General features: G+C 42.8%; 2 protein-coding genes across 2 annotated transcripts; both read left to right on the top strand.

Moving 5' to 3' along the window:
• The first annotated feature begins 14,939 nt into the window (after window positions 1-14,939).
• Window positions 14,940-15,638, top strand: LOC121282368 (claudin-2-like). Its single transcript, XM_041196087.1, has one exon. The coding sequence runs from the start codon at window positions 14,940-14,942 to the stop codon at window positions 15,636-15,638; it is 699 nt and encodes a 232-aa protein (XP_041052021.1).
• A 7,250-nt stretch (window positions 15,639-22,888) lies between these two features.
• On the top strand, window positions 22,889-23,596 carry LOC121282447 (claudin-2-like). The gene has a single exon (XM_041196153.1). It carries the CDS (start codon window positions 22,889-22,891, stop codon window positions 23,594-23,596), a length of 708 nt encoding a protein of 235 aa, XP_041052087.1.
• The last annotated feature ends 1,015 nt before the right edge of the window (window positions 23,597-24,611 follow it).

Below are 24,611 nucleotides of genomic sequence, written 5' to 3'. Positions count from 1 at the left end.
TTCATTATTTTGTAGTCACCATTGTTAGTAGACAAATGTGGAAGCTAATTTTCACACAGAAAGGTCTCACATACAGTAAAGAGATAATAGCCAGTTAATTTTGTTTTTTGCAGTGTTGGTTAAGGGTTAATTCCCCCGCCTTTCTCTGAATGATACAATGGGATTTTTTATGTAAGAAACACTGATGCATACTTATCTCAACACAGCAATGCAGTATTTGTAGATGCATTTTCAGGCTGATTAGTCCTGTAGTATTCCTATGCCTTAAGATGCTGGCTGCTCTATGCCCACCTCTCAATCCAACTGAAATATGCTAGCTTGGCTGCACAGAGCAGGCCTGAAGATCTATTCTTTTCCTATTTCTTATATTCCATCTCTTGCCCCATCTAAAAAACCATGGCGGTGGAGGTGGCATAGCTCTTATTACGAAGTCTCATCTCAAACTCCCCAACCACACCATCCTCTTCCGTTGCCTGTCCTCTGTATTCCAGCTCTATGAAACTGACCTTACATAGTCCCGCTCCTTTCTATCAGAGCTTGGCCATTGCAGCAGTTTCTGTCTTCAAGCACCTGCATAATCACCACTGGAGTCTCCAGAAAACCTTCCATGGCTCTTTACCTTATCTGCATGCACCCCCTCAGTGGCATCATCCAAAGACATGAAGTCAACATCTATATCTGTGCTGATAGCACCTAACTCTATCTCTGTGGATGTATCAATATTTCTGCCAATTGAACACTTTTAAAAAGAAAACTGATGGTGGATGTATTTTTATGGTCCTGATCACATCCACTAGACATCACAAAGTGTTTTACAGCCAATGGAGTACTTGTGAGGTGTAATCACTGTTATAATGCAGGAAAAACAGCAGCTGGTTGACACAAAGCAATCTCCTACAAACAGCAATGAAATAAAAGTCCATATAATTTGTTTACAGTGTTGCTTGGGGGTTAAATCTTGATTAGGACACCGTCCACTCACTTTTTCTTCCATGAATAATGGTGTTGGATCTTTTACATGAGAGGGCAGATGGACCTTGGTTTAACGTCCCATCCAAAAGGTGATAGTGCAGCACAATCTCAATGAAGAGAAGTGTCAACATAAATTATGTGCCTAAGGGCAGGATTTTCCCCTTGTCAGGCTGGCCCGGAGGTTGGGCCCAGGAAGGGTCATGAGCTGGTCAACTGAATGGTTGAGCATGCAGCGAAAAATGCAAATTAATTACTTGTTTAAGGGTCTTAATAGGCCTTAAGAGGCATGCTGACACCTCTCACGCGAGCCCACTGACAGAAAGGTTGTGACAATGCGTGATGACGTTAGGATGCTCGCCTGCCATCATCACACATTATTTCACTCTCACTGAGGTCAGGTACACGCCCGCCCGCAGGATGAAAAATTCTGCCCTGAGTCTCTAGAGTGAGATTTGAACATACAACTTTCTGATCAGATGTGAGAGCACTACCAACTAAACCAAGGCTATACACTAAAGCCTTCATTTTTTGATCTCCACCATAAAATCTCTCTCTTCCTGGTCACTTGCTCAGGCTATAGCAGGCAGAGTGAAACTGTGGCTGCCTGTTCAACCCAGATCTGAGCTTTAAACTCCAGGTCCTAAACATCACCAAGAGCTCTTCTACCTCCACAACATTATCTTCCTCTGCCTTTAGCTCATCGTCACCATAGACAAAACTATTATTCAGGCCTCTGCTACTTTTAGATTCAATATCTGCAGCATTTGGCTTGCTATCCTTCCTTAATCCATCCTCCATAAAGTTCTCTTTGTCCAAACACATCTGCTACTAACTTGTCCTACACAAAGTTCCACTTGGATATGTTCATTGACACACATTTTCTCCAATACCAACACATTCAAGCCCTTTCATAACCTTATAACCTTGTCTTAAATCACTCATATAGCCTTTGTTTCTTTGACTGACCTTTCCTTCTCCCACCATTGGTAGTGGAGCTTTCTGTGTTGGCCCTATTCTCTGGAATTTTCTCTCTCAATCCCCCTAGCCTCTTTATTTTTCTCTCTACCTTTAAAAGCCTTCTTAATCTGTCTTGGTGACCAAGTTTTTGATCAGCTTTCCTAGCTCTTCCACAATAACTTGACATCCTGCCATGTGATCTATTTATTTCCTTCATTCTGTAAACTCTGATTGCCACTTAAAATGTTTACTAGTGGTCATTAAAGAGGCTGCATGACAATTTGGTGGCTTGTGTTTCAACTCATGCTCTTTCCTAACAGTGACCAGCTGTTAGGGAGCAAACACAGCATTGATGCCAATTTCAAATGCTACTTAAAGGGACACTCACTCGTTAAAGGGACAATCATAATTTCATAGTCACTGCTGCTGAAACTGTGAAAAAGGACCTCTCAAGCACACCAGGAAACTTTCTGGGAATTTCAGCAACTTGCCAAGCCTCCTTCAACAGCACCTTCCAAATCTGCCTACCACCTCTGCCACCAAGAAGGACAAGGGTGGCAGATGTATGGAAACATCACACCTGCAAGTTCCCCTCCAGCCCACATGCCTTCTTGACATGAACTATTGGCTGGATTGAATGCTGAGGGCGGGCTTCCCACATCCCAACATAAATGTCGGGGACAAGTCCATCTCCACTTGGCCAGCTCATCACACTTTAATTTTTCAGCTGACGGTCCTTTAATTATAATGAGGTGAGACTTCCATTGTTCTTCTGGAGGAAGTCCTGCCTCATGGAGCTACCAGCCAATTGGAGACCGGCAACTTTGCAGTACTGGCAGCATCACCAGGAATGGTGGCCACTGCCGATACTGCCTTTGGGCCAAGAAGTGTTCAGTGATGGACCCGGACTTCCAGGGATTACTGGCAGGCCCCAGCTGCTGATTAATGGCTTAATGGTTATGTTAATGAAACAATTATGTTAATGGTGATGATGACCAAAAGGCTCCAACAGAGCAAGACTCAGAATAAATAGTCTGTGTCCATAGAATCATGTGCTTACCATGAAGTCTTTTCAAATAGTGTAAATAAATAGTTTAAAGAAAAGCTATATACCAACTATCTCATGTCACTCATAGAGTACAAAAATCTTCTTTAAAACACTGGCAAGAGGAGTGAGGAAGTGGGGGATGGGATGGGGTGGCATGTTGGACAGGGGCAGTGCGGAGAATGGATAAGAGGAGGGAAAACTGTGGGAGGGAGGGGGTAGTTTCCAATTGGCACCAGGGACCGAGAGAGGAGGCACTCTTCCCCACCTTTCACTGTCCAGCAGCCCACAGGGATAAACCTACCAGGCTGCATGTTGGGCGCAGGCCTCTCTCACTACCCCTAATACCTGAGTGACAGAGGGATGGGCCTTTGAGTGGGCATTAATTGCACACTTAAGGGCGTAAATGAGGCCACAGCTTGGCGGCCCACCCATGCCTCCTGCACCATTTTAAAAATTGTGGTGCAGTGGGCAGGCTGCTTTCCTCTCATGGATGGCCTGTAAACTCTAGCCCCATATCATAATTCCATTGTTGCTGGTTCAAAATCCTAGCACTCCTTTCTTAACAGTACTGTGGGTTTATCCACATTACATTGACTGCAGCAGTTCAAGGGGACTCACCACCATCTTTTCAAGAGAAGTTAGAGATGGGCAACAAATCCTGCTCAGTACAAACGGTTCACTTACATTTGGTGTATGTGCTTGGCTGAGGAGCCAATGGTATGAAGTTACCACTGTGGGATTATGACAGAACACCTCTAAATCAGAATCCCCCCCTAAAATGAATGACACCCTAGTGCCACGGATCACTGGTTGCCTAGGGATGCATAGTGGATCTCAATTCAGGGCTGGAATGCAGCTGGATGGGCGCCACCTCTCTTCCATTAATGCATCAGCATGTTCATTGGGAACCTCATGCTAAATTATTTGTGGACGTACTCACGTCCCATAAAATAATTTTTTTTAAAAAGAAGCACTTTAGGGTCCTTGTGCTCACCTGTTCCATGCAAATTAGGTTCCCTCCCACTTGGCCTGGATTTTTGTCTCAAGCTCAGGAAACATGAGTGGGGCTCATTTCCAACTTCCAAAATCCAAGCCTGCCTCGGAACCCCATTCCCACCATGTTTTTGATTCTGAGGGACATGGGCGGGAGGGGTCAGGTTTTGAGAGCCAGAGTGCAGTGCGGGAGAGTATGGTTGAGAGGCAGGCTGGTTAGAAGGCCCATCTTAACTCTTGGGAACAGCAACATTGTGATTCTTATGCCCTCTAAACTTCATTCCTTTTCTATACTACAGATGGTGATTTGAATACATTATGGTGCTTTTTCCAATGGGAAGGGCACTCAAATGCATCTCAACACTTAAATAATGCTGGTCTATGTAAATGGTCAACTTACCTTCTCAGGACAGAGCCCTGTGATGAATCACTGGAGTTAAAACACACCTACCTTACCATGCAGCATTTGATAGTGACATCTGAAGTTGTCAAAGCATTTAACACTTACCTATCAGAATATTCCTGACTCCTCAGCAGGCGTTTCCAGTGCTCATGAACTCTCCAAAGAGGCAGGTCCTTTTTAGGGCTTCCAAAACCCACACCAGCACATAAAATTAGAGATAGGAGGAAACCAAATTTCCTATAGAACTCACAAAGGCGACCCAGACCTCAGAAAAGGTGCATGTGGTACCACTACCGAAGGCCCACCTGGCCCACAGAAAGACCACACAAAAATAGCATGGGGTTGGGGAAGGAGGCACTGAAAATTTGAAATGACTGTAAAATGTCTAGGTTTTTGTAAGTCCTGACCCCATTCCTGCTTCTATCACCAGGCAAAAACCCTGCCCATTATCTTTGCAATAAGCCTGTTCTGATGAATGTAGACTGTAGTTCAAAAAGCTTTTCTAAAATCCATATAAACCACACGCAATGCATTTCCTCCTGAAATACTTCAACAATCGACGTTGCACAGTCTGTGCTAATTCTTGGCAAGAAGGAGAACCGAAAATGAGGTAGTATCAGGATCCACCAGAATTTGGTCAACTTTTAACTCTTGAGTCAACCAAATGAACAAAATTAACAAAGTCAGGGACAAAATAAACACAGCCTCTTAAAGGGAAACTGCAAAAACAAAAGACAAAAATTTAAAGGAAGCTTACCAACATTAAATCAAAATGTGATTATCAAGGCCAATAAAACACCCCAGTCCCCACTGTGCCCACCAAGCTCGGAAGGCCTTGACTGCTGGCAGACACCGCATGCTCCCTCTTCAGGGACACCCGGCTGCAAACATAGCCTCAGAAGAGGGGCAGACATTTGGGTCAGATGACCCCCTCGATTGCCCACTGCTTGGACCTGTTAATAGCCAACTTGGCCAGGTCCAGGAGCAGGTTCATGAGGAGGTCCTCCTCCCTCCCAGCCCCCCTCAGCACTGGGTGCCTGTAGATCAGGAGCGTGGGATTGAAGTGCATATGAAACATCAATGAAAGGTTTTTCAGGAATCTGAAAAGGGAGTGTAGTCTACAACAATTAACATACACGCGGATTCCACAAGGCTGCAAAAAATGCAGGTATCTTGGGAGCCTGTGAACCGACACATCCTACGGCTGTATAGGACTGCTGCGTGCAACACCCTCCACCCCTGGTCCCCGATGGAAAGTGGGAGGACACCCCCATAGAGGGCACCCACTGGGGACCGCTGCCGCTGGATGGCAACAAGGCACGTCCGGGTGGCAGGTGAGGGCAAGAAAGTGAAGTGTGTGCAGCAGCAGCTGATACAGGGAACCCCTCTGTGCCATGTTAAAGGGCACAGAGGGCATTTCCGTGAGGTGACTCAGGTTGCGGGACATCGGCTCCTGAGGGAGGGTTCGGGGCTCGGGCCCAATGTGGAATTCCTTCCGAACAGGGGTACACTCAGACGGAAGACCACCGTGCACCTGCGCCACCTTGAAGTCCAGTATAACATCGGTGTGGAGCACAACCATTTTAAGCTCATGAATGGCATTGGCCACGAGCCAGACATCCACGAACTCGTGATGCACCAACTTCTGTGGAAGCATCCAGCCCACTCCTCTGCCACCCAGCACGTCCCCAATCTTGGTCACCCCAGCAGCCACAGCCCTCCTCTTCCCCAGCCACTGAAAAGGTTGGAGGGGCGATTCCTGAGCAGTGGCTCTCTGATGATAGCCGCTACTCCTGAGGGGGAGAGCTGTGTCGCGAGACGACCATGTTCCAGACTTTGATCAGGTCCTGGTAAAAGATGGGCAACGCCTGCAAGGAGCCACGAAGGCCCCTCAGCTCTATAAATAGGAGCTGCACGTCATAATTCAGGCTGTGCACCTGGCAGGAGAAATAGTTTGCCAGGGCAACCATCTTGGAGGGGCTCAATGTAAAGATATCGCTGCAGAAAATCGCCACCTGGGTGCATAGGAACACCAGCACCTGACCATCCTCCTTAAGTGGGAGACTCAGAACCTCAGCAGCGACCCAGTACTGCCTTTTGTCCCAGAAGAAGTCGATGAGCATTCTTTGGAGCTTTGCGACAAAGTCCGGGGGAGGGGTCAAAGTGGCCAGCTGGTAACAGCATGGCGGCAATCATCTGGTTTATGACCAGAACGCAACCCCCAGGTAGACGAGGCTGGCCTTGCTTCAGATGAAAGGCCTGAGCTCCTCGGGTAGGGGATCCATCTGCCACCGACTGACCAGCAGTCCAGACCACTTGCCCCAGTTAATCCTGGCAGAGGACACGGCAGAGTAGGCCTCCTGGGACTCACACATCCTCCGCAGGTCAGCCATGTCAGTGAATATGAGGAGCGCATCATCAGCATAAGCCGAGAGGACCACCCCAATGTCCGACCCACGCAGAACCAATCCCAACAACCTCCTCCACAAGGGGCGCAGGAAAGGCTCTGTGCAGATGGAATACAATTGGCCAGACAAGAGCCACTCCTCTCCCAAAGCAAAGGGGTGCCTTCAGGGACCCGTTAACCTTAACTAGACACTCTGCGGCAGTGTACAGAAGTTGGATTCGGGCAACGAACTGCGTCCTGAACCCGAATGCTCGCAGAGTCCCGAATAAATATTCGTGATCCACACTGTCGAACACCTTCTCCTGGTCAAGAGACAGGAAGGCTCTCGACAGACCAGTCCTCTGGGAAAAGTGGATGATGTCCCAGGCCAGATTGATATTATCAAAGATGGTATAGCCCGGGACCGTGTAGGGCTGGTCAGGGTGGATGAAGTGGTCCAGTACGATGCCAAGGCGAGAAGCCATGGCCCTGGCAAAAATCTTGTAATCTGAGCTGAGGAGGGAGACCGGGCACCAGTTTTTAAGGAGGCGGAGATCCCCCTTCTTAGGCAGCAGGGCAATGAAAGGGGCATCTCTCTGGTAACTGAACAGCAAAATGTGACTGGGCAAGGTGCAAGAGGGGTGGGTGCTTCTTCGTATGCCTTTGCAGGATTTAGAAGTGAATCTGTAGGTGTTTCCAGGAAACTTCAGGATTCTCTTCAGATATACCTTTGTTACCAATGACACCCAACACCTACAGTAGCAGTGCATGTTGGAACTCTGTATTCTCATAGATTATTTTTGTGGCCTGGGAAGGCTATGAGATGACATATGGAGCCTGCAACATTTCCTGTTTGTGGGTGGTGGAGGTTCAGTCGAGGAAATCAGTTGAAGATGCCTTGCTTTGCTGGTAGTTTGCACTTCTCAGTGTATACACTTCTCAGTGTATGCTTGAAGGGGGCACTGTCGGAGGTTAGGGACAGGCCTTCTCAGCAAAAGAAACAATTATTCAAGTGAACTGAAAAATGTCAGGTAACTTATACAGGAGGAAAATGCATAAGTTAAAACAATACAGCTATATTTTTGATGGAAGGACAAGTGAGTAGTTAAATTTGATGGGGTGAAACTCAAGAATATCATTTAAGATTTTCCTTCGTTAATTTTCATGAAGTCCATTTGCCTTTAAATGGGTCCGAGCAGAATCACTGGCATGAAGCAATAAGTACAATAAATAAAATGTTACTTGTGGACAAACCTCTTTTGCGAACTCTGGTTGATAGGATTAAGAAGCTAACCTTGTTACTGTTGCATGAGCATGTGATGGGGATTAAAGAATAACATCTTTCTCACAACAAATTAACCTTTTACCCACCAAACTTATTTACATTGCCATTTAAGGAGAAAAACATGTTTTCGTATCAGCTAACATCAGAAAAACAGTCTGCAATGACTGTGAAGAATATGGAGCTACTGATTAAAATAAAACATGCTTGTGTTAAAATATTCTATTAACTTTTGTGTATTCTGTATTACAGTATATAGGGCACAATAGAGGATTTAGAAGGATAAGCAACACCAATGATCTACACATAAAAAAGAGTTTTAAATCGCTTCCACTAATCATGAATTAGCGCATTAATGGCAGATAGTTTGTAATTTTCAACAAAATCAGAAATTTACATACCAACATTCATGGATTTAAAAGCTCATCGCAATTTAAAACTTGCAGCAATTGCAATTCTTCCCCGTCGAATTTGCATCAGAAAATCTTTACTCTCAGTTTTTTAGGCACACATAATATTGAATACAGTACTTTGGTTTAGTACTAGTTACTAATGGGTTGTAAGATCTTGGCAGTCAACCTCAGTTGCTGCTTCGGTACTACCCATGACTGTCCAGAGACTCATTTATAAATTTCAGTTTCCTTACCAAGGTCGGCAATGAGGTAAGCAAAGCTTGTTCTCCTTTCTGTCCTAGATTGAAATGCAAACTAGTGTCAATATATTTAGAGCGAAGGAAAATTATACTTGAGATGTTGTAAGCTAAAGTATCCAGGAGCAACAAACTGCATAATCCGTGAAGTTGTACGGTTTGCATTAATTTTCCAACAATGAGAGATTTGCAGACTGGAATCCCCTGTTAAGTGCACAGAAACGAAACCTGGCAAAGGGACAGTTTAGGAGGGATATCAAGAAGGACAGCTTCATGCAAAAAGCCATCCATAATTTGGAATAGGCTTCCAGGAAGGTTGGTAAAATGAAAACCCTTAGATTAATTCCAGAAACAGTGACATGATGGGATGAATGCATTTCAATAGGCCAAATAAACTAGAAGAAACTATAGCAACTTTCTCGACCATTGGACATCTCAAAGTGCTCTACAGCCAATTAATTTCTTTTGAAGTGTGGTCCTGGAAACAGTCCTGAGTAACTGGACTAGCCATATAAATACTGTGGCTACAAGAGCAGGTCAGAGGCTAGGAATCCTGTGACGAGTAACTCATCTCCTGACTCCCCAAAGCCTGTCCACTATTTACAAGGCACAAGCTAGGAGTGTGATGGAATTCTCTCCACTTGCCTGGATGAATGGTTTCAACAAAACTCAAGAAACTTGACACCATCCAGGACAAAGCAGCCGCTTGATTGGCACCCACCTTAAACATTCACTCCCTCCACCACCATCACACAGTGGCAACAGTGTGTACTGCCCACAAAATGCAATGCAGGAACTCGCCAAACCTCCATTGAAAGCACTTCCTAAATCTGGAACATCTACCACCTAGAAGGACAAGGACACAGACTCATGGGAACATCACCACCTGTAAGTTCCCTTCCAAGCCATACAATACCCTGACTTGAAACTTTATTGTCTTTCCTTCACTGTTGCTGGATCAAAATCCTGGAAGTCCCTTCTTAAGAGCACTGTAAGTGTACTTACACCAGATGGACTGCAGCGGTTCAGGAAGGAGGCTCACCACCACTTTCTGAAGGGCAATTAGGGATGAGAAACACATGCTGGCCCAGCCAGCAATACCCAAATCCCGTGAAAGAATAAAAAAGAATGGGGCCGAGACTGTTCCCTCACACTTACCCTGCAATTAGGAATGAAATGAAGCAGCAGAATTCAGTAAATTTGATATATGAACAAACCGAGATGAATAAAACTAATATAAACTTGGAATGAAATAAATGTTTACCATTAAATTTGAGGAGGAACATTGAGTATAAGTTTGTGAGATGAGCACTTAACATATCTTAGCAAAAACCAATCTATTCTTATCCATTTAGACATGGCTTGTATTAAAGCAAGTAGGAGGATAATGTGTTGTTTCACTTAAAGCCTAATTTCCATGAAGGTTATCTCTGTGTCTCCAGGATGTTTGTGGCTTTTTGGTCAAGTTACTTCCATAAAACAGGAAATTCAACACTAGCACTAGAAAATAAGATAGGCTTTTAGCAATCTGTTCTCCATGATGGAGGCTTTGGTGGGTCAGTATTTTATTGAAATTAAAATGTTAGCTGTGGCTCAGTTGGGAGCATTTTACTTTTGTGTTAAATGGTTCTGGATTCAAGCTCTACCCCAGGACTTGAGCATACATATTGAGGCCAGCATTTATTGCCCATCCCTAATTGCCCTTCAGAAGGTGATGATGAGCTGCCTTCTTGAACTGCTGTGCAGTTTGATAAACTGAGTGACGTGCTAGGCCATTTCAAAGGGCAGTTAAGAGCCAACTACATTACTGTCAGTCTGGAGTCATATGTAGGCCAAGCCAGATAAGGACAGCAGATTTCCTTCCCTAAAGGACATTAGTGAACCAGGTGGATTTTTATAGCAATCAATTCATGGTCACCATTACTAAGACAAGTTTTTAATTCCACATTTTTATTAATTGAATTTAAATTCTAACAGCTGCCATGGTGGGATTTAAATCCATGCCCCCAGAGTAGTGGCCTGGACCTCTAGATTACTAGTCTAGTAGCATTACCACTACACTGCCTCCTCCACATGATACATCTACCTTGTGCCTTGTGGACAAGACTTGGGGAGTCAGGAACTGAGTTACACACCACAGGATTCCCATCCTCTAATGTACTCTTGTAGCCACAGTACTTATTTGACTAGCCCAGTTAAGTTTCATGGGCACCCCTAGGTAACCCCTTGGATGTTGATGGTGGGAGAGTCAGTGTTAGTAATGGTGTTGAATGTCAAGGAGTGATGGTTAGACTCTTGTTTGTTGGAACTGATCATTGCCTGGCACTTGTGTGGCACGAATGTTGCTTGCCATTGATCATCCCAAACCAAAATTAGACACAAAGCAGCTTCAAAGACATTGCCAGGTGCAATAAATAGTGAGTAACTGAGAGGGTGTTTCAACATGAAGGTGCCCTGTTGACAACATTTTAAAAACATTTAAGTAAAAAAACAATAAAAGCAGACAAGCCACCAGTGTTGGGGGGAGTGAATTCCCACTACAGGACGACCTTTGTCTCCACCACACCCAGGCAGTCAGAGAAGTCCTGTGAGCCTGCCTGGCATGCTGGGCTCCAATGTGCCCAGCTGGGTCCCTGATTCCAGGTAGTTGATCTGCCCCCACCACCCCCCCCAAAAAAAAACTCCCGGCCAGTCAGGAAACTGGAGGCCAACTGGAAAATCCCAGATTGTCTATCATTAGCAATGCTCATAATAAGCCACATTGACTGCCTGAAATGTGGGGGTGATAACCTTGCCGGACCCAAGGTCTGACTCCCCCAAAATGGCTAGCATTGGAAACGGTGCCAGGAAATCAGCAAGTGGCTGGCATCAATATTTTGGGGCCTTGGCCACCTCTGTCCTGACCTCAGCAGGATCCAAAAATCCTGCCCAAAGATTTTTTAGGTTAGATGGGGTCTGTTCCAGGTTCTGACACTACATGGTGAGCTCTAAGCATGCCCATTGCAATTTCAATACTCCACTAATAAAGGCCAGGGAGCGGGCTTACTGTCCAGTCAGGGATGGCAGGTGAATTCCCAGAGCTGGAGGGTCAATGCGAGGCCTCCAGCACTCAGAGATCAGCAGCCCCACCAGCTGAGGTGGGAGCTACATATGTGAACATGAAGACTGCGAGGGACAAGTGAAGTAAGCTAATTTTCTTTTCTAAAAATACATAGCTGCCTGGCCAAGATCCTGGAAGGGCAACCCCTCCAGGGAATGCCCAGTGGCTCCAGCTGCGGCTGGGCTGCCATTATGGGTCTGACAGGGATGGTCCCTCACGTAATCCATAGACACAACCCCATACTTTCTCCTCAGCCTACCATGTGGGCTGCCTGCAGAAATGGGTCTTCATAGGCCCTTTAGTTTACTATAATTGGCCTCAAATGGCTAGTTGCAACTTGCCTGCAGACAGCCAATGTGTCCCCGAGCCGTCCTCATTAAAAATAGCTCGGGGCCGTGGTCTGGCAGCAAACAACAGGGGTCCAGCAGCGCCCACCTGCCTCAAATCTGGATCCCAAACCTTTTAAAAAATCTAACCCTTGATATAAGCCAAAAACTGGTTATGGAAAGTTACACAGGTCATCTAGAGCATTCTTTGTGAATTTATCTGTGAAGATTCAGTTCCTCACTTTTGCTCTTGTAAGCAGTGCTGAGTATCTAAACTTATATAAGGAGATAGCAGTGGGTTGACTACATCCTTCTTCGAGAGTGTCATCTCCATTGGCCCCTTTGGGCCTGCTCTTCCTCTTCCATCAACATTGTATATAGAGAAGTTCGCCTATGGAAACTAATGTTCAATTTTCTTCTTCACTGTCATAAAGTTGATTAGAAAGTCACTTGCTCAGCCAGGTTACAGTCCATCTCAGTAGCTCAGAAGGGGAAGAAAATACTAAAAAATATTCAGACAAAACTGATTGATGGTAAAGGTTGTCCAAGTAATGGGCTCCTTTAAATAGAAATTCTAATATATCCTGGCAAGTTACATCATCTCATTTGTAAGGCTGTCAGTTAGATAGAATACAGTGGGGGTGAGTATTATGGAAATTCTGACAAGTCACATCATCCTGCTGTAATCTTTTTGAAAATATTAACACTGTTAAAGGAGTGGGTGGGAGGAAGGGTCCCTCCCAGTTCTGAAATTGTTTTGGTCTGAAAACAGTACAAAAACTTGGCATGAATGCATCCCTCCCCAACTTTCACCGCATTATTGAGTCCGGCATCACTATTGCAACATACATACACTGAATTCAAAAAGAAAAATTGGACCAAGGTCTTGAAGTCAGTGTTTTTAAATTAAGGAAACTGGTGGTGAGATGGCATGAGTTTCAGAGGCTGGGAGCACAGTGATTGGAAAATCAGTTGCGCAGTAGTGCTCCTGAGGAGAGCATAGTTGGTGGACATCATATAGCTAGTGTCAGAAATGATCAAGGATGGATTTGAAAATGGGGAGGAGGAGGGTCTTGTAATCAACTGGATGGATGATAGGAAGCAAGTGGAACTTGATAAGAACAGTGTAATGAAGAGTAGAATTGTATTCAGGTCTCAGCAGCAGTGGGTAGATGTGGGGCAGAGATAGATAATGTTTTAGGGTGAAAGAAAAGCATTTTGTTAGAATATCAGGCATAGAAGAAGAAGCTTAAATGAGTTGGCAGCTGTAGAGGTTTATGGTGTTTAGGTCAAAAGCAGGTATTGTTCTTAGCCAAAGGTGATAGCCTTGGTTTCATTAACGCTAAAGGAAAATGCAACTGATACAGGTCTTGATCTCAGACAAAGAAAACCAACAGCAGCAGAATAATGGGTTGAAGCAGAGTGTACAGTTGGTACATGTACATTGGTGTACATGTGCAAAGTGCCTGCTTGCTTATGGTGATGGGTGCCGGTGGACAGCATTGAAATGATGAAGAAGAGGGAATCAGTGATGGATCACCTGAAGGAAGAAGAATGTAACTATAAAGGCATCCATCAAAATGGTTAAAGGAGATGTAGGAGTCAGACCTTTATCGAGTTTGGACTTGGCACTGCGGAGAAAGTATACCTAAACCAAGAGCCTCGAGTCTGGCTCTAAGTTGTGCCTTTGACCTAATTAGCATTTAATGGATGAGCTGCTGGTGCCTGTTGCGCCTCCACAGACTGCTAGTGAATAATGGTCAAGAATGTGGATCACAGCATCAGACCTGCTGCATTCAGGAAAATGTGGTTCACATGTGACCTTTTAAAGGGGCTGCTGCAGGCTGCCAGCAAAAAGGTAAAATTTTTAGAAACACTTAACCTGATTGTGTAGCACTGCTCCTCCCAGCTCTGCTGCAGTGGCATCAACCTTGACTCAGCTTCCAGCCTGATCACTCCTTCCACCCCCACCCCCCCCAAATTGCTTCTCCCCACATTGACAGAGCCTAGTTGAGAGCCACATGATGCAGTAATTGAAATTCTCTTTGCTGGCAAGCAGTCTGCATGCGCCCAGCACATATAATTGAGTAGCATTTATGGAGCAGTTAGGTAAGAAAAGAATTGAATAGAATAAAAGGTTATGCTGCAAGAATTAGAGGGTAGGGAGGAAGCTTGTGTGAACCATGAATGCCAGTATGCAACTTAGTTTAACTTCTCAGCTGAAGGATAGGCCCACCAGTGTGTGCCAGGCTCTCTTTGGGGGTAGGAATGAGTTATTAGTGATTCTTTTCATGTAATAAAATTCTTGAAATCAGTTTTCCTATGCTCTAAGAGTTGTGGTGATTGATGTGGCACCTCTTTTACATTTAACAAATGGAAATCCACTTGTTCAAATGCTGAATGCAAATTGTATTGTATAAATGGGAAAGAAAAATCTCAGACTGTGGTGCACTATACACTCAATATGGTGAAGGTAGCTAAAGTTAAGTTAAATGTGTTGGTGCTCACCTCACTACAATAAAATGCAAACAATCCTTTTAAAACTTTCCTTCTTTGAAAAAGAAATGAAACATAAATTCTGCACTTGATGGAAATTCAATTAAGAAAAGTTATTATTTGTTAAGTTTAGTTATTCCAGGTAATTGAGAGGCCAAGGTCATTTCTTCAGCAGTTATCAATAAAACTTTAATCTTTATAGTTTCAGATAGACACATGAAGCCAGGTGACTAACGGGAGCAACAGGCATTTGAAGCAGAATTTTGATTTGGAAGCATGCTGTAAGGACGCAAGATCTATTTTGAGTAAAACCTTTTGAGTTTCACAATGGCTAACACTGCCATGCAATTGGTAGCCTTGATTGTGTGCATAATCGGCATGGTTGGGACATTATCAGCTACTATTATGCCCCACTGGAGGATCACAGCACACATTGGAGCAAATGTTGTAACTGCTATTGTCTATATGAAAGGGCTGTGGTGGGCATGTGCCATGTTTAGCACTGGCATCTTCCAATGTGAAACCTACAACTCTGTCCTGGAACTTCCAGCACATCTCCAAGCTGCCCGTGCCATGATGGTCATCTCCGTTGCTCTCTCATTGCTTGCTATAACAATCTCCGTTGTCGGTATGAAATGCACCGTGTGTGCCAAGGATTCTCCAATAAAAGACAAGATTGCTGGCACTGGAGGAGTTTTCTTTATCGTAGCTGGGCTAACGGGTTTGGTGCCAGTAGCATGGACAATGAATGGCGTGATACTGAATTTCCACAACCCATTAATTCCAGGTGACCTCAAGTTTGAAATTGGTGAGTCCTTGTACCTCGGGGTTGTTGCCGCTATGCTGAGCATCATCGGAGGAGTCATGCTGTCCCTGTCATTTATTGGTAGGAGAGTTGAGCCGTACAGTAGGCGGCCAATGTCCTACAAGAATCCCGCAACCAACCGTTCAGCTCCTGCACCATCTGTTCCTTCAAAAGCAGCAAAATCGGAATTCAACTCTTATAATCTGACTGGTTATGTGTAGTTTTGAATTGTGCATTGATTGGCAGTGTGCGATCACAGTGGAATAACTTTACAGAATAATTATAAAGATTATTTTTTATAATGTGATATCTTTCTTTGAGGGAATAATTTACATATTTTCATTGCAGAGATCTTTGCTTGATAAAGATTAAAATTTCCCTTCATCCATAAAGGATAAAGATGATTGTATACTTTTTCACTAAAAAAATCTCTGCTATCTCACCGTTTTGAAAATGGAACAGGCAATTTTCTAGGACTGCAGAATAATAGGTTAGTTAGAATGGAAACAGAATTACCTGGAAAAACTCAGCAGGTCTGGCAGCATCGGCGGAGAAGAAAAGAGTTGACGTTTCGAGTCCTCATGACCCTTCGACAGAACTTGAGTTCGAGTCCAAGAAAGATTTGAAATATTTCAACTCTTTCTTGGACTCGAACTCAAGTTCTGTCGAAGGGTCATGAGGACTCGAAACGTCAACTCTTTTCTTCTCCGCCATGCTGCCAGACCTGCTGAGTTTTTCCAGGTAATTATGTTTTTGTTTTTGTTTTTGGATTTCCAGCATCCGCAGTTTTTTTGTTTTTATATTTAGTTAGAATGGAGCTTGAAGTAGTATAATTTCTTCCTTTCTTAAGATCCTGCTTTTACTGCAAATCATTCTTAAGCGGAGAGCTGATGGGTAAATAGCTCAAGAGGCCTGAACATCTTAGAAATATTTTTAGTGTAGGAGAAAAGGTAGTCTCAGGTTGAACTTCATTTCATTTTTCCAAGGGAAAACAATGGACTTTAGATTTTCTTTGTGAATTTTTTTTTACAGAGGCAGGGGAGGGGTAAGAGGGAAGATTCGACAGGATCCTACTGCCTTTAAAGATTTTCTGAGGGAATCAAAAGCAGGTCCTAGCCCCACTGGTGATGCTTAGCTGTGAGCTCCATGATTTTACTGGAGGTGGCCAATTATGAGGCTGCCTCCAGGAGCACCATCTAATTAAGGAAGTCACGTAGACCAGGCACCCAGATGGCCTATTGGGTGGGCTCACAGATATGTCCTGCTGGCCAGCTCCACTGGGAGAGACTGAGGCATCCTCTGAAAATGTGTGAAACTTTAAGAATCATTTGTGGTCACAGCTGCTAGGCCATCATCATGGAGTGTGGCAAGGATAAATGAAGGAGGCCTCACTGGCCACCCACAGCCTATAGCTGGAACCCTTCCTCCTGGGGCCTGTCGCTGCCGGTAGGATCGCAAAAGCCTTCCCACTCTACCCCCAAGTGGTCAATTAATTGCCACTAACTGGCTACCTGCTGCTGCAAGGTGATAGCAATTTACCTTCTGGTAAAATCAGCCGAATACTGGAATGCATTTGGTGGTTGACCCAATGCGGTATTCTGCAAATTCTCACCCTCCTCACCCGCCTCTAAAGTCACCTCCATGTGGCTGGTAAGATCCTGCCCAATGTGTCTAATCCACATCTGTGCAAGACAATGTGTGCATATAGCAAAAAGAAGCAGTATCTCATCACTGACCCAATAGCAGTGGCCAATGGCCTCTAGCTCCCTCGAAGACAGTGGACAGTGCTCAACCAAGTCTGCACAGGGCAAGGAAGAGTTGGCAATCTGCACCACAAGTAGAAGATAAGGGTTGATCCACAGAGTGATTATGGCTGTGGGTCCCAGGCCATGGGATAAATTACATTAATCTACTCGCTAAGGTCTGTTGTCGGACACATTCATTTTTTTACATCTCAGGAGGGTACTCCATAAATAGACAGCTCATTATTAGCTTTTCCCATCATATTGAAGGAGTATTACATGACAATTTTAAAATATATTTTTTTCCAAATGTCTTCATGAGACAGGGTTTGATCATTTTTGGAAGGACCATATCAGGATGTAGAATTAAAAGGATGCCCATTTGGCTCATTGAAGCTCATCGTTCTAGTTTACTAAAGCTCCCTTTCTAGCATGCATCTTCCTGTTGAATGTCCTCAATGAATTTTCCTCTCCTACCTTATTTAGGATATAGCTCGAAACAATCAGCATTTCAGCAAAAACATTTATCTGCTCTCTCTTTAAACCTTATTATATTAAATTGATGTTCTTTGTTGCAAAGTTCCTGGTTGAATTTGAATATACAAACTTTACCCAATTTACATGTTGTTTAATATTCCATATTATGTACACTAATGTCATCCATATGGCCTGATTTATTATACACCCAGCTTTACTTCTGAAGTCCTGGAAGTGTTGTCAAATGCTGGGGGGCCAGTGTAACAGCTCCCTACCTAATCTTCCTGCCCTACCTACCCAAGTTACCCAGTCCTGCCTATGCCAGAACAAAATGTATAGTTTGTTTCATTTCAATTAATGCTTTGATGTATTTTTTTCTGAATTCAAACATCTGATGATCTTACAATGTGGAAAAGCCAATATCCCACCTTAATTAATATGTGTAAATAGGTAATTCAACAAAGACAGATCAAGGTAATCTCATGGAGAATCTTAAAGTGCTTTTTAAAGTTGATAATTCAAAAGTAGGTTCGTTTTGCGATGATGTAAAAGAATTAATAATCTTTTGAATTATGTAATATCTGAATGTAACAGTGCAACATCAAATTTCTTAAACTGGCCACCCATGATATTATTTGTACAGTGCTGCAGGTATTCAATAGAATAGTGTCTTATTGGAAAGCAGTTGAACAATTTTATGAATATTTGTTACATCTTACCACAATATTAAACATTACTTAGATAATAAAAGTGTCACTGGAGAGCTTCCCAATGTTTCAGTGTGTAATTGAGCTGTATATACAGTACATAGTCATACAGGCCATCGGGCTCAATCCCTGCTCTGTAGATTTAGCTGATCTCAGCCAGGGTGGCAGTATGGAAAATTTAGCTGAGAAAAACTCAGCTGGACTCACGTCTGTGATTGGCATCCAATTTTTTTTTTGTGAAACAGCATCAGGTACATACTGGATGAATTCAGGTGGGGCTTGTGTGTGAAGGCTTTTATAGATGTATGGTTTGGTTGCACTCACTACTTAGAATCACATGTGAAAAATAGCCATTTGGGTGAGATATTGGAAAGCCTTGTGTTAGTGAACTTTGTATGCCAGTGTGAAAGTGTCATTGAAGAGCAGGTAAGACTTGATATATGTGTTTGTATTAAAACCAAGCAGCTTGTGAAATCTATAGGTTTAATTATTGAGGCAAAAATGTCTCCATAGAATTGAATGAAACATAATTTACTCATTCTTTGTTTTTGCGATTTGTGGTGGCAAAATAACGTGAAAGGCAGCATAAAGCTATCCAGATCATCTGTCATGTTATGTATGTTCCATAATGAGTACCTGGACCACACTTTATTCACAGGAATTCCCATGTCACAATGGCATGAGTTGACTACTCAACCAATAACACCTTGGCTAATACCCGATTGTCTTCAGTTCAATCCACTACAATATAGAAAAAACAGCATGTTATAGCTAAATCTAATGTGGACATTATGTCGTGTTCTTATACATCAAAAAAATACTTTGATAAATATTTGTTCTGTACCATTTCAACAGCACATATGGAATCTTCACCTCACCAAGAGTGTGCCATCCCAGCACACTTGGGTTCTGGAGCTCAGACGATGAGATGCTCTCATTTAGTGGGTAATTTTAGAAAAGTAGAATTGCCTTGTAGAATTAAAATGTGTGTATCTTCTTAATGACTTTTATGAAGTATCACGTGCACATGAGTATTTTTTAAACACCTGCTCACAACAAATTCAACAATGAATATTCATGATCAATTCCTCAGGGAAAAATAAGAATGTAAGCAACAGGAGCAGGAAAAGTTCATACGGCCCGTTAAGCCTGTTCCACCTTTCGATATGATCATGGTTGATTTTTGGCTTCAACTCCACTTTTCTGTCTGCTCCCCATATCCCTTTGTTCCCTAAGAAGCCAAAAATCTGTCCTCCTCAGCCTTAAATGTATTCATTGCTGGAGCATCCACAACCCTGCGGGGTAGAGAACACCAAAGGTTCACAACACTTTGGGTGAGGAAATTTCTTCTCATCTCAGTCCTAAATGATCGTCCCCTTACCTGAGACTGTGCTGTCATGTTCTAGATTCCCCGGGCAAGGGAAACAATCTCATGGTGTCTACCCTGTCAAGCCCCTTCAGAAACTTGTATTTTTCAATGAGATTGCATCTCACTAAACTTCAGAGAATATAGATCCAATTTACTCAGCCTTTCATAGAACATAAGAACATAAGAACTAGGAGCAGGATTAGGCACATTAGCCCCTCGAGCCTGCCCCGCCATTCAATACGATCATGGCTGATCTCATTTCGGCCTCAACTCCAATTTCCCGCCCTCTCCCCATAACCTTTCAGCCAGTTACTAATTAAAAATCTGTCTATCCCTTCTTTAAATTTATTCAGTGTCCCAGCATCCACTGCACTCTGAGGTAGTGAATTCCACAGATTCATGACCCTTTGAGAATATGACCTGTCATCATATGATAACACTCTCAGCCCAGAAACTGGTCTACTGAACCTTCACTGTACTCCCAAAAACAAGCAAATGAAACAGTATCTAGTTCATAAAACAGATTTTGAGCCCATGACTATCATTCTCAAGAATTTTCAATGCAAAATGACCAGTGAGTTACACCAATTTATTCTGTGAGTTCTAAACTAGTTATCATAACATATTATGTGAAATATTCAAAATCATAATGTTCCTTTTTTCTAGGCATAAGAAAAGAAGTTTCAAGATATTAACTAAGGAACATTTTAAAGTGGACGAAAATATTTTCCCTTAAAGCTATGGGAAATCCTGTTGTTGCTGTTGGTTTGTTTATCAGGTTGTGTTGTAATAGGAAATTAATGTGCTTTGCAGTTTAACTTTATTCACTTTCTAACACTTTTGTTAAGAGAATAACATTTTAAAAAATGTAAATTCACTGAAAATGAGCAATTGTGATCAACACTCTTTCACTGATTGCAATAAAATATTCTAATCATGTTCCTTGTCTTACACTTGCATCACTTCTATCAGCAATGACTTAAATTGGAATTGATACAGGTTCATTGAATCTGCACCTCTTTGCCACTGCTGATAGGTCAGGAATAGATTCCCAGGCTGCCCATCCTACATTGAATCATGGATTGGATTCCTGTGCTGCTTTCTTCAGTCAGATAGGCTTTGGGTTAGATTTCTAGAGAAATTTGTTGTGAGTGGATGAACTAATTAAAGCTATAGGGTTGCTAAACATAGTCTGATATGCTGCCACTACCATCAGTTATATTGACTGACCTAAATCAAACAGATTATGGATAACTTCACCTCATCCAGATTATGGATGACTGGCCTCACAGATTATGGGTGACTTCACATCACTCATATTCTGCTATCACTGGTAATCAGTCAGCAGACATCTAATTCATTACACTGGTTAGGCGTCAGGACTGCATATTATTTGTCACTGAACTTTAAAGTTTACTCTATGCCCAACGAGCTCAGTTGCTAATTGCAAGACCTAGCACAGGAAGATTCCATTACAAGAATGCAAAAAGCTCATTCACTTTCAGAATTTATCTGAATTCTATGGGAGTCCCTCATGGTATACTTGAAATCTTTCTCATTTTCAGATACAAATGGGGAAAGTGTCTGCTACACATGCTTTGTCAATTAGTATCAGGTGGTGAGCAATACTCCCTTTAAATTGTAGTTGTGTGTGGCCCACTTTTTTACTGCATGGTTCCTTTAAATTTTTTGCATGGTTTATTAATAGAGCAAAGCCTGCAGGCTGCTTTGTGGCCATGCGTCTGTGTAGCAGATCAGGAACATTGGTGGTAAATGAACTGTTGAAATAATTTACAAATTTACTTTGATGACCATAGCTGGAACAGTAATGCTTCTCCTGGGACCACAATAAAACTCTAATGTCCCACTGAACCCCTTCCCTCTTGCTTCTACCTCGCCAGCTCCACACCTCTGACCCGCTGGAGGATTTCCCATTTTACAGCATCATAGGTTGTAGTGGTGACTGCTTGACAGCTACAACTTACCAGAAGAACATTCATGAGGCCCAGGCTTCAAATTGGCTCAGGCTTCAGGGCAGTTTGTGTGGGCAGGTGGAGCAGTGACTGTAACAACTTCATGACTGCTTTGGGAACTCCTTTAAAGCTACGACCAACATGCCAAACATTCTTGTTGAAAATGGTAGTTGAAGGACTAATGCTGAGATATCAGGACAAGATGCCGTTGCTGTTTCTTGGTTGGATCAGCAGCCATGAATGCAGAGCCCTCCAACATGAAAATAATGCTTTTTCTTCTTCATATAATGTGGAATCTGTGCTACAACATGAATTCATCATGGCTGTTCCCTGGATAATGGCCACTGCTGTGTTTAATGATATTTTTGTAGTCAGGTATCATCTGACTTTTAAATAAAAACAGAGAATGCTGGACACACTCAGCAGATCTGGCAGCATCTGTGGAGAGAGAGCCCGCATTAATGTTTTGAGTCCGATATGACTTCTTAGGACCCAGTTGAATTTTAGCTGAGTGCAAATATTTTCTCTTTATAAAGTCCAAAAGGTCAAGAGCCCTGATGCCTACATTGATTTCAGGTACTGTTCTTTGGACTTGAGTGAACCTTGAGTCCAGTGAAAGCTGCATGTTCTGTGCTTCTGATGCCTATTTTCCACAAAAACTGTGATGAAATTGTTACACTTTACTAACATGCTGGTTGTCACCTCCTTGATGTATGTACGTGGAAGAATGCCACATGTGGCAGAGGTGTCCTCGGAAGGCTTGGATTGATGTGTTGGCATGAAAGCTTCATGCTAACCTTCGTATCGACAAGGTGAGGAATCCCTGATCCAAATGTGTGCAGATCAAGGGCCAGCAAATGGCAAAGTCAGTAGTGAGCTGGAGAGTTCAAAGACAGGAATCCTGTGATATATATATGTATATATATATATATATATATATATATGAAATGAAACGTAAATTCTGCGCTTTATGGAAGCTCAATTAAGAAAAGTTATTATTTGTTCTTAGTTAATCCAGGTAATTGAGAGGCCAAGGTCATTTCTTCAGCAGTTATCAATAAAACTTTAATCTTTATGGTTTCAGATAGACACATGAAGCCAGGTGACTAACGGGAGCAACAGGCATTTGAAGCAGAATTTTGATTTGGAAGCATGCTGTAAGGACGCAAGATCTATTTTGAGTAAAACCTTTTGAGTTTCACAATGGCTAACACTGTCATGCAATTGGTAGCCTTGATTGTGTGCATAATCGGCATGGTTGGGACATTATCAGCTACTATTATGCCCCACTGGAGGATCACAGCACACATTGGAGCAAATATTGTAACTGCTATTGTCTATATGAAAGGGCTGTGGTGGATATGTGCCATATTCAGCACTGGCATCTTCCAATGTGATTCCTACAACTCTGTCCTGGAACTTCCAGCAGATCTCCAAGCTGCCCGTGCCATGATGGTCATCTCCATTGCTCTCTCATTGCTTGCTCTCACAATCTCCGTTGTCGGTATGAAATGCACCGTGTGTGCCAAGGATTCTCCAATAAAAGACAAGATTGCTGGCACTGGAGGAGTTTTCTTTATCGTAGCTGGGCTAACGGGTTTGGTGCCAGTAGTATGGACAATGAATGGCGTGATACTGAATTTCCACAACCCACTAATTCCAGATGACCTCAAGTTTGAAATTGGTGAGTCCTTGTACCTCGGGGTTGTTGCTGCTATGCTGAGCATCATTGGAGGAGTCATGCTGTCCCTGTCATTTATAAGTAGGGGAGCTCAACAGTACAGTAGGCGGTCAATGTCCTACCAGAATCCCGGAACCAACCGTTCAGCTCCTGCACCATCGGCTGCATCTGTTCCTTCAAAAGCAGCAAAATCGGAATTCAACTCTTACAATCTGACTGGTTATGTGTAGTTTTGAATTGTGCATTGATTGGCAGTCTGTGGATCGGAGTGGAATTTCCTTACAGAGTAATTATAAAAATTTATAACGTGATATCTTTCTTTGAGGGAATAATTTACATAATTTCATTGCGAAGCTCTTTGCTTGATAAAGATTAAAAATCCTTCCATCTATAAAGGATAAAGATGATTGTATACTTTTACGCTAAAAAAATTTCTGCTATCTCACCGTTTTGAAAATAGAACAGGTAGTTAACTAGGACTGCAGTATAACTGGTTAGTTAGAATGGAGCTTGAAGTAGTATAATTTCTTTCTTTCTTAAGATCCTGCTTTTACAGCAAATCATTCTTACGTGGAGAGCTGGTGGGTAAATAGCTCAAGAGGCCTGAACATCTTAGAAATATTTTTATTGTTGGAGAAAAGGTAGTCTCAGGTTGAACTTCATTTCATTTTTCCAAGGGAAAACAATGGACTTTAGATTTTCTTTGTGAATGTTTTTTTTATAGAGGCGGGGGAGGGGTAAGGGGGAAGATTGGACAGAATCTTACTGCCTTTAAATATTTTCTGAGGGGATCAAAAGCAGGTCTTAATCCCTCTGGTGATACCTAGCTGTGAGCTTCATGATTTTACTGGAGGTGATCAATTATGAGGCTGCCTCCAGGAGCACCATCTAATTAAGGAAGCCAGGTAGACCAGGTACCCAAATAGCCTACTGGAGAATATAGGAATACATTGGGTGGCTGACCCAATGTGCTATTCCGCAAATTAACCTACTCACCAAGATTTGTTCATTTCATTTCCCCAGTCAACATCTCAGAGGCCACTCGATAAATACACAGCTCATTACAAGCTTTTCCCATAATATGAAAAGTGTATTACATGACAATTTAATTTTTTTTTTCCAAATATCTTCATGAGATAGGGTTTGATCATTTTTCAAAGGAGCATTTCAAAATGTAGGATGAAAAGAAAGCCCATTTGGCCCATTGAAACCCATCGTTCTAGTTTTCTAAAGTGTTGTCAAATG

Source organism: Carcharodon carcharias, chromosome 9 (genome assembly GCF_017639515.1).
Source record: "Carcharodon carcharias isolate sCarCar2 chromosome 9, sCarCar2.pri, whole genome shotgun sequence".
NCBI lineage: Eukaryota > Metazoa > Chordata > Chondrichthyes > Lamniformes > Lamnidae > Carcharodon > Carcharodon carcharias.
Note: the sequence above shows the minus strand (reverse complement) of the source record. Positions and strands in the feature narration are given on the sequence as shown.

Bases quoted from the DNA above. Each gene is read 5' to 3' on its own strand.
- LOC121282368 (XM_041196087.1), top strand. From the start codon at position 14,940: ATGGCTAACACTGCCATGCAATTGGTAGCCTTGATTGTGTGCATAATC.
- LOC121282447 (XM_041196153.1), top strand. From the start codon at position 22,889: ATGGCTAACACTGTCATGCAATTGGTAGCCTTGATTGTGTGCATAATC.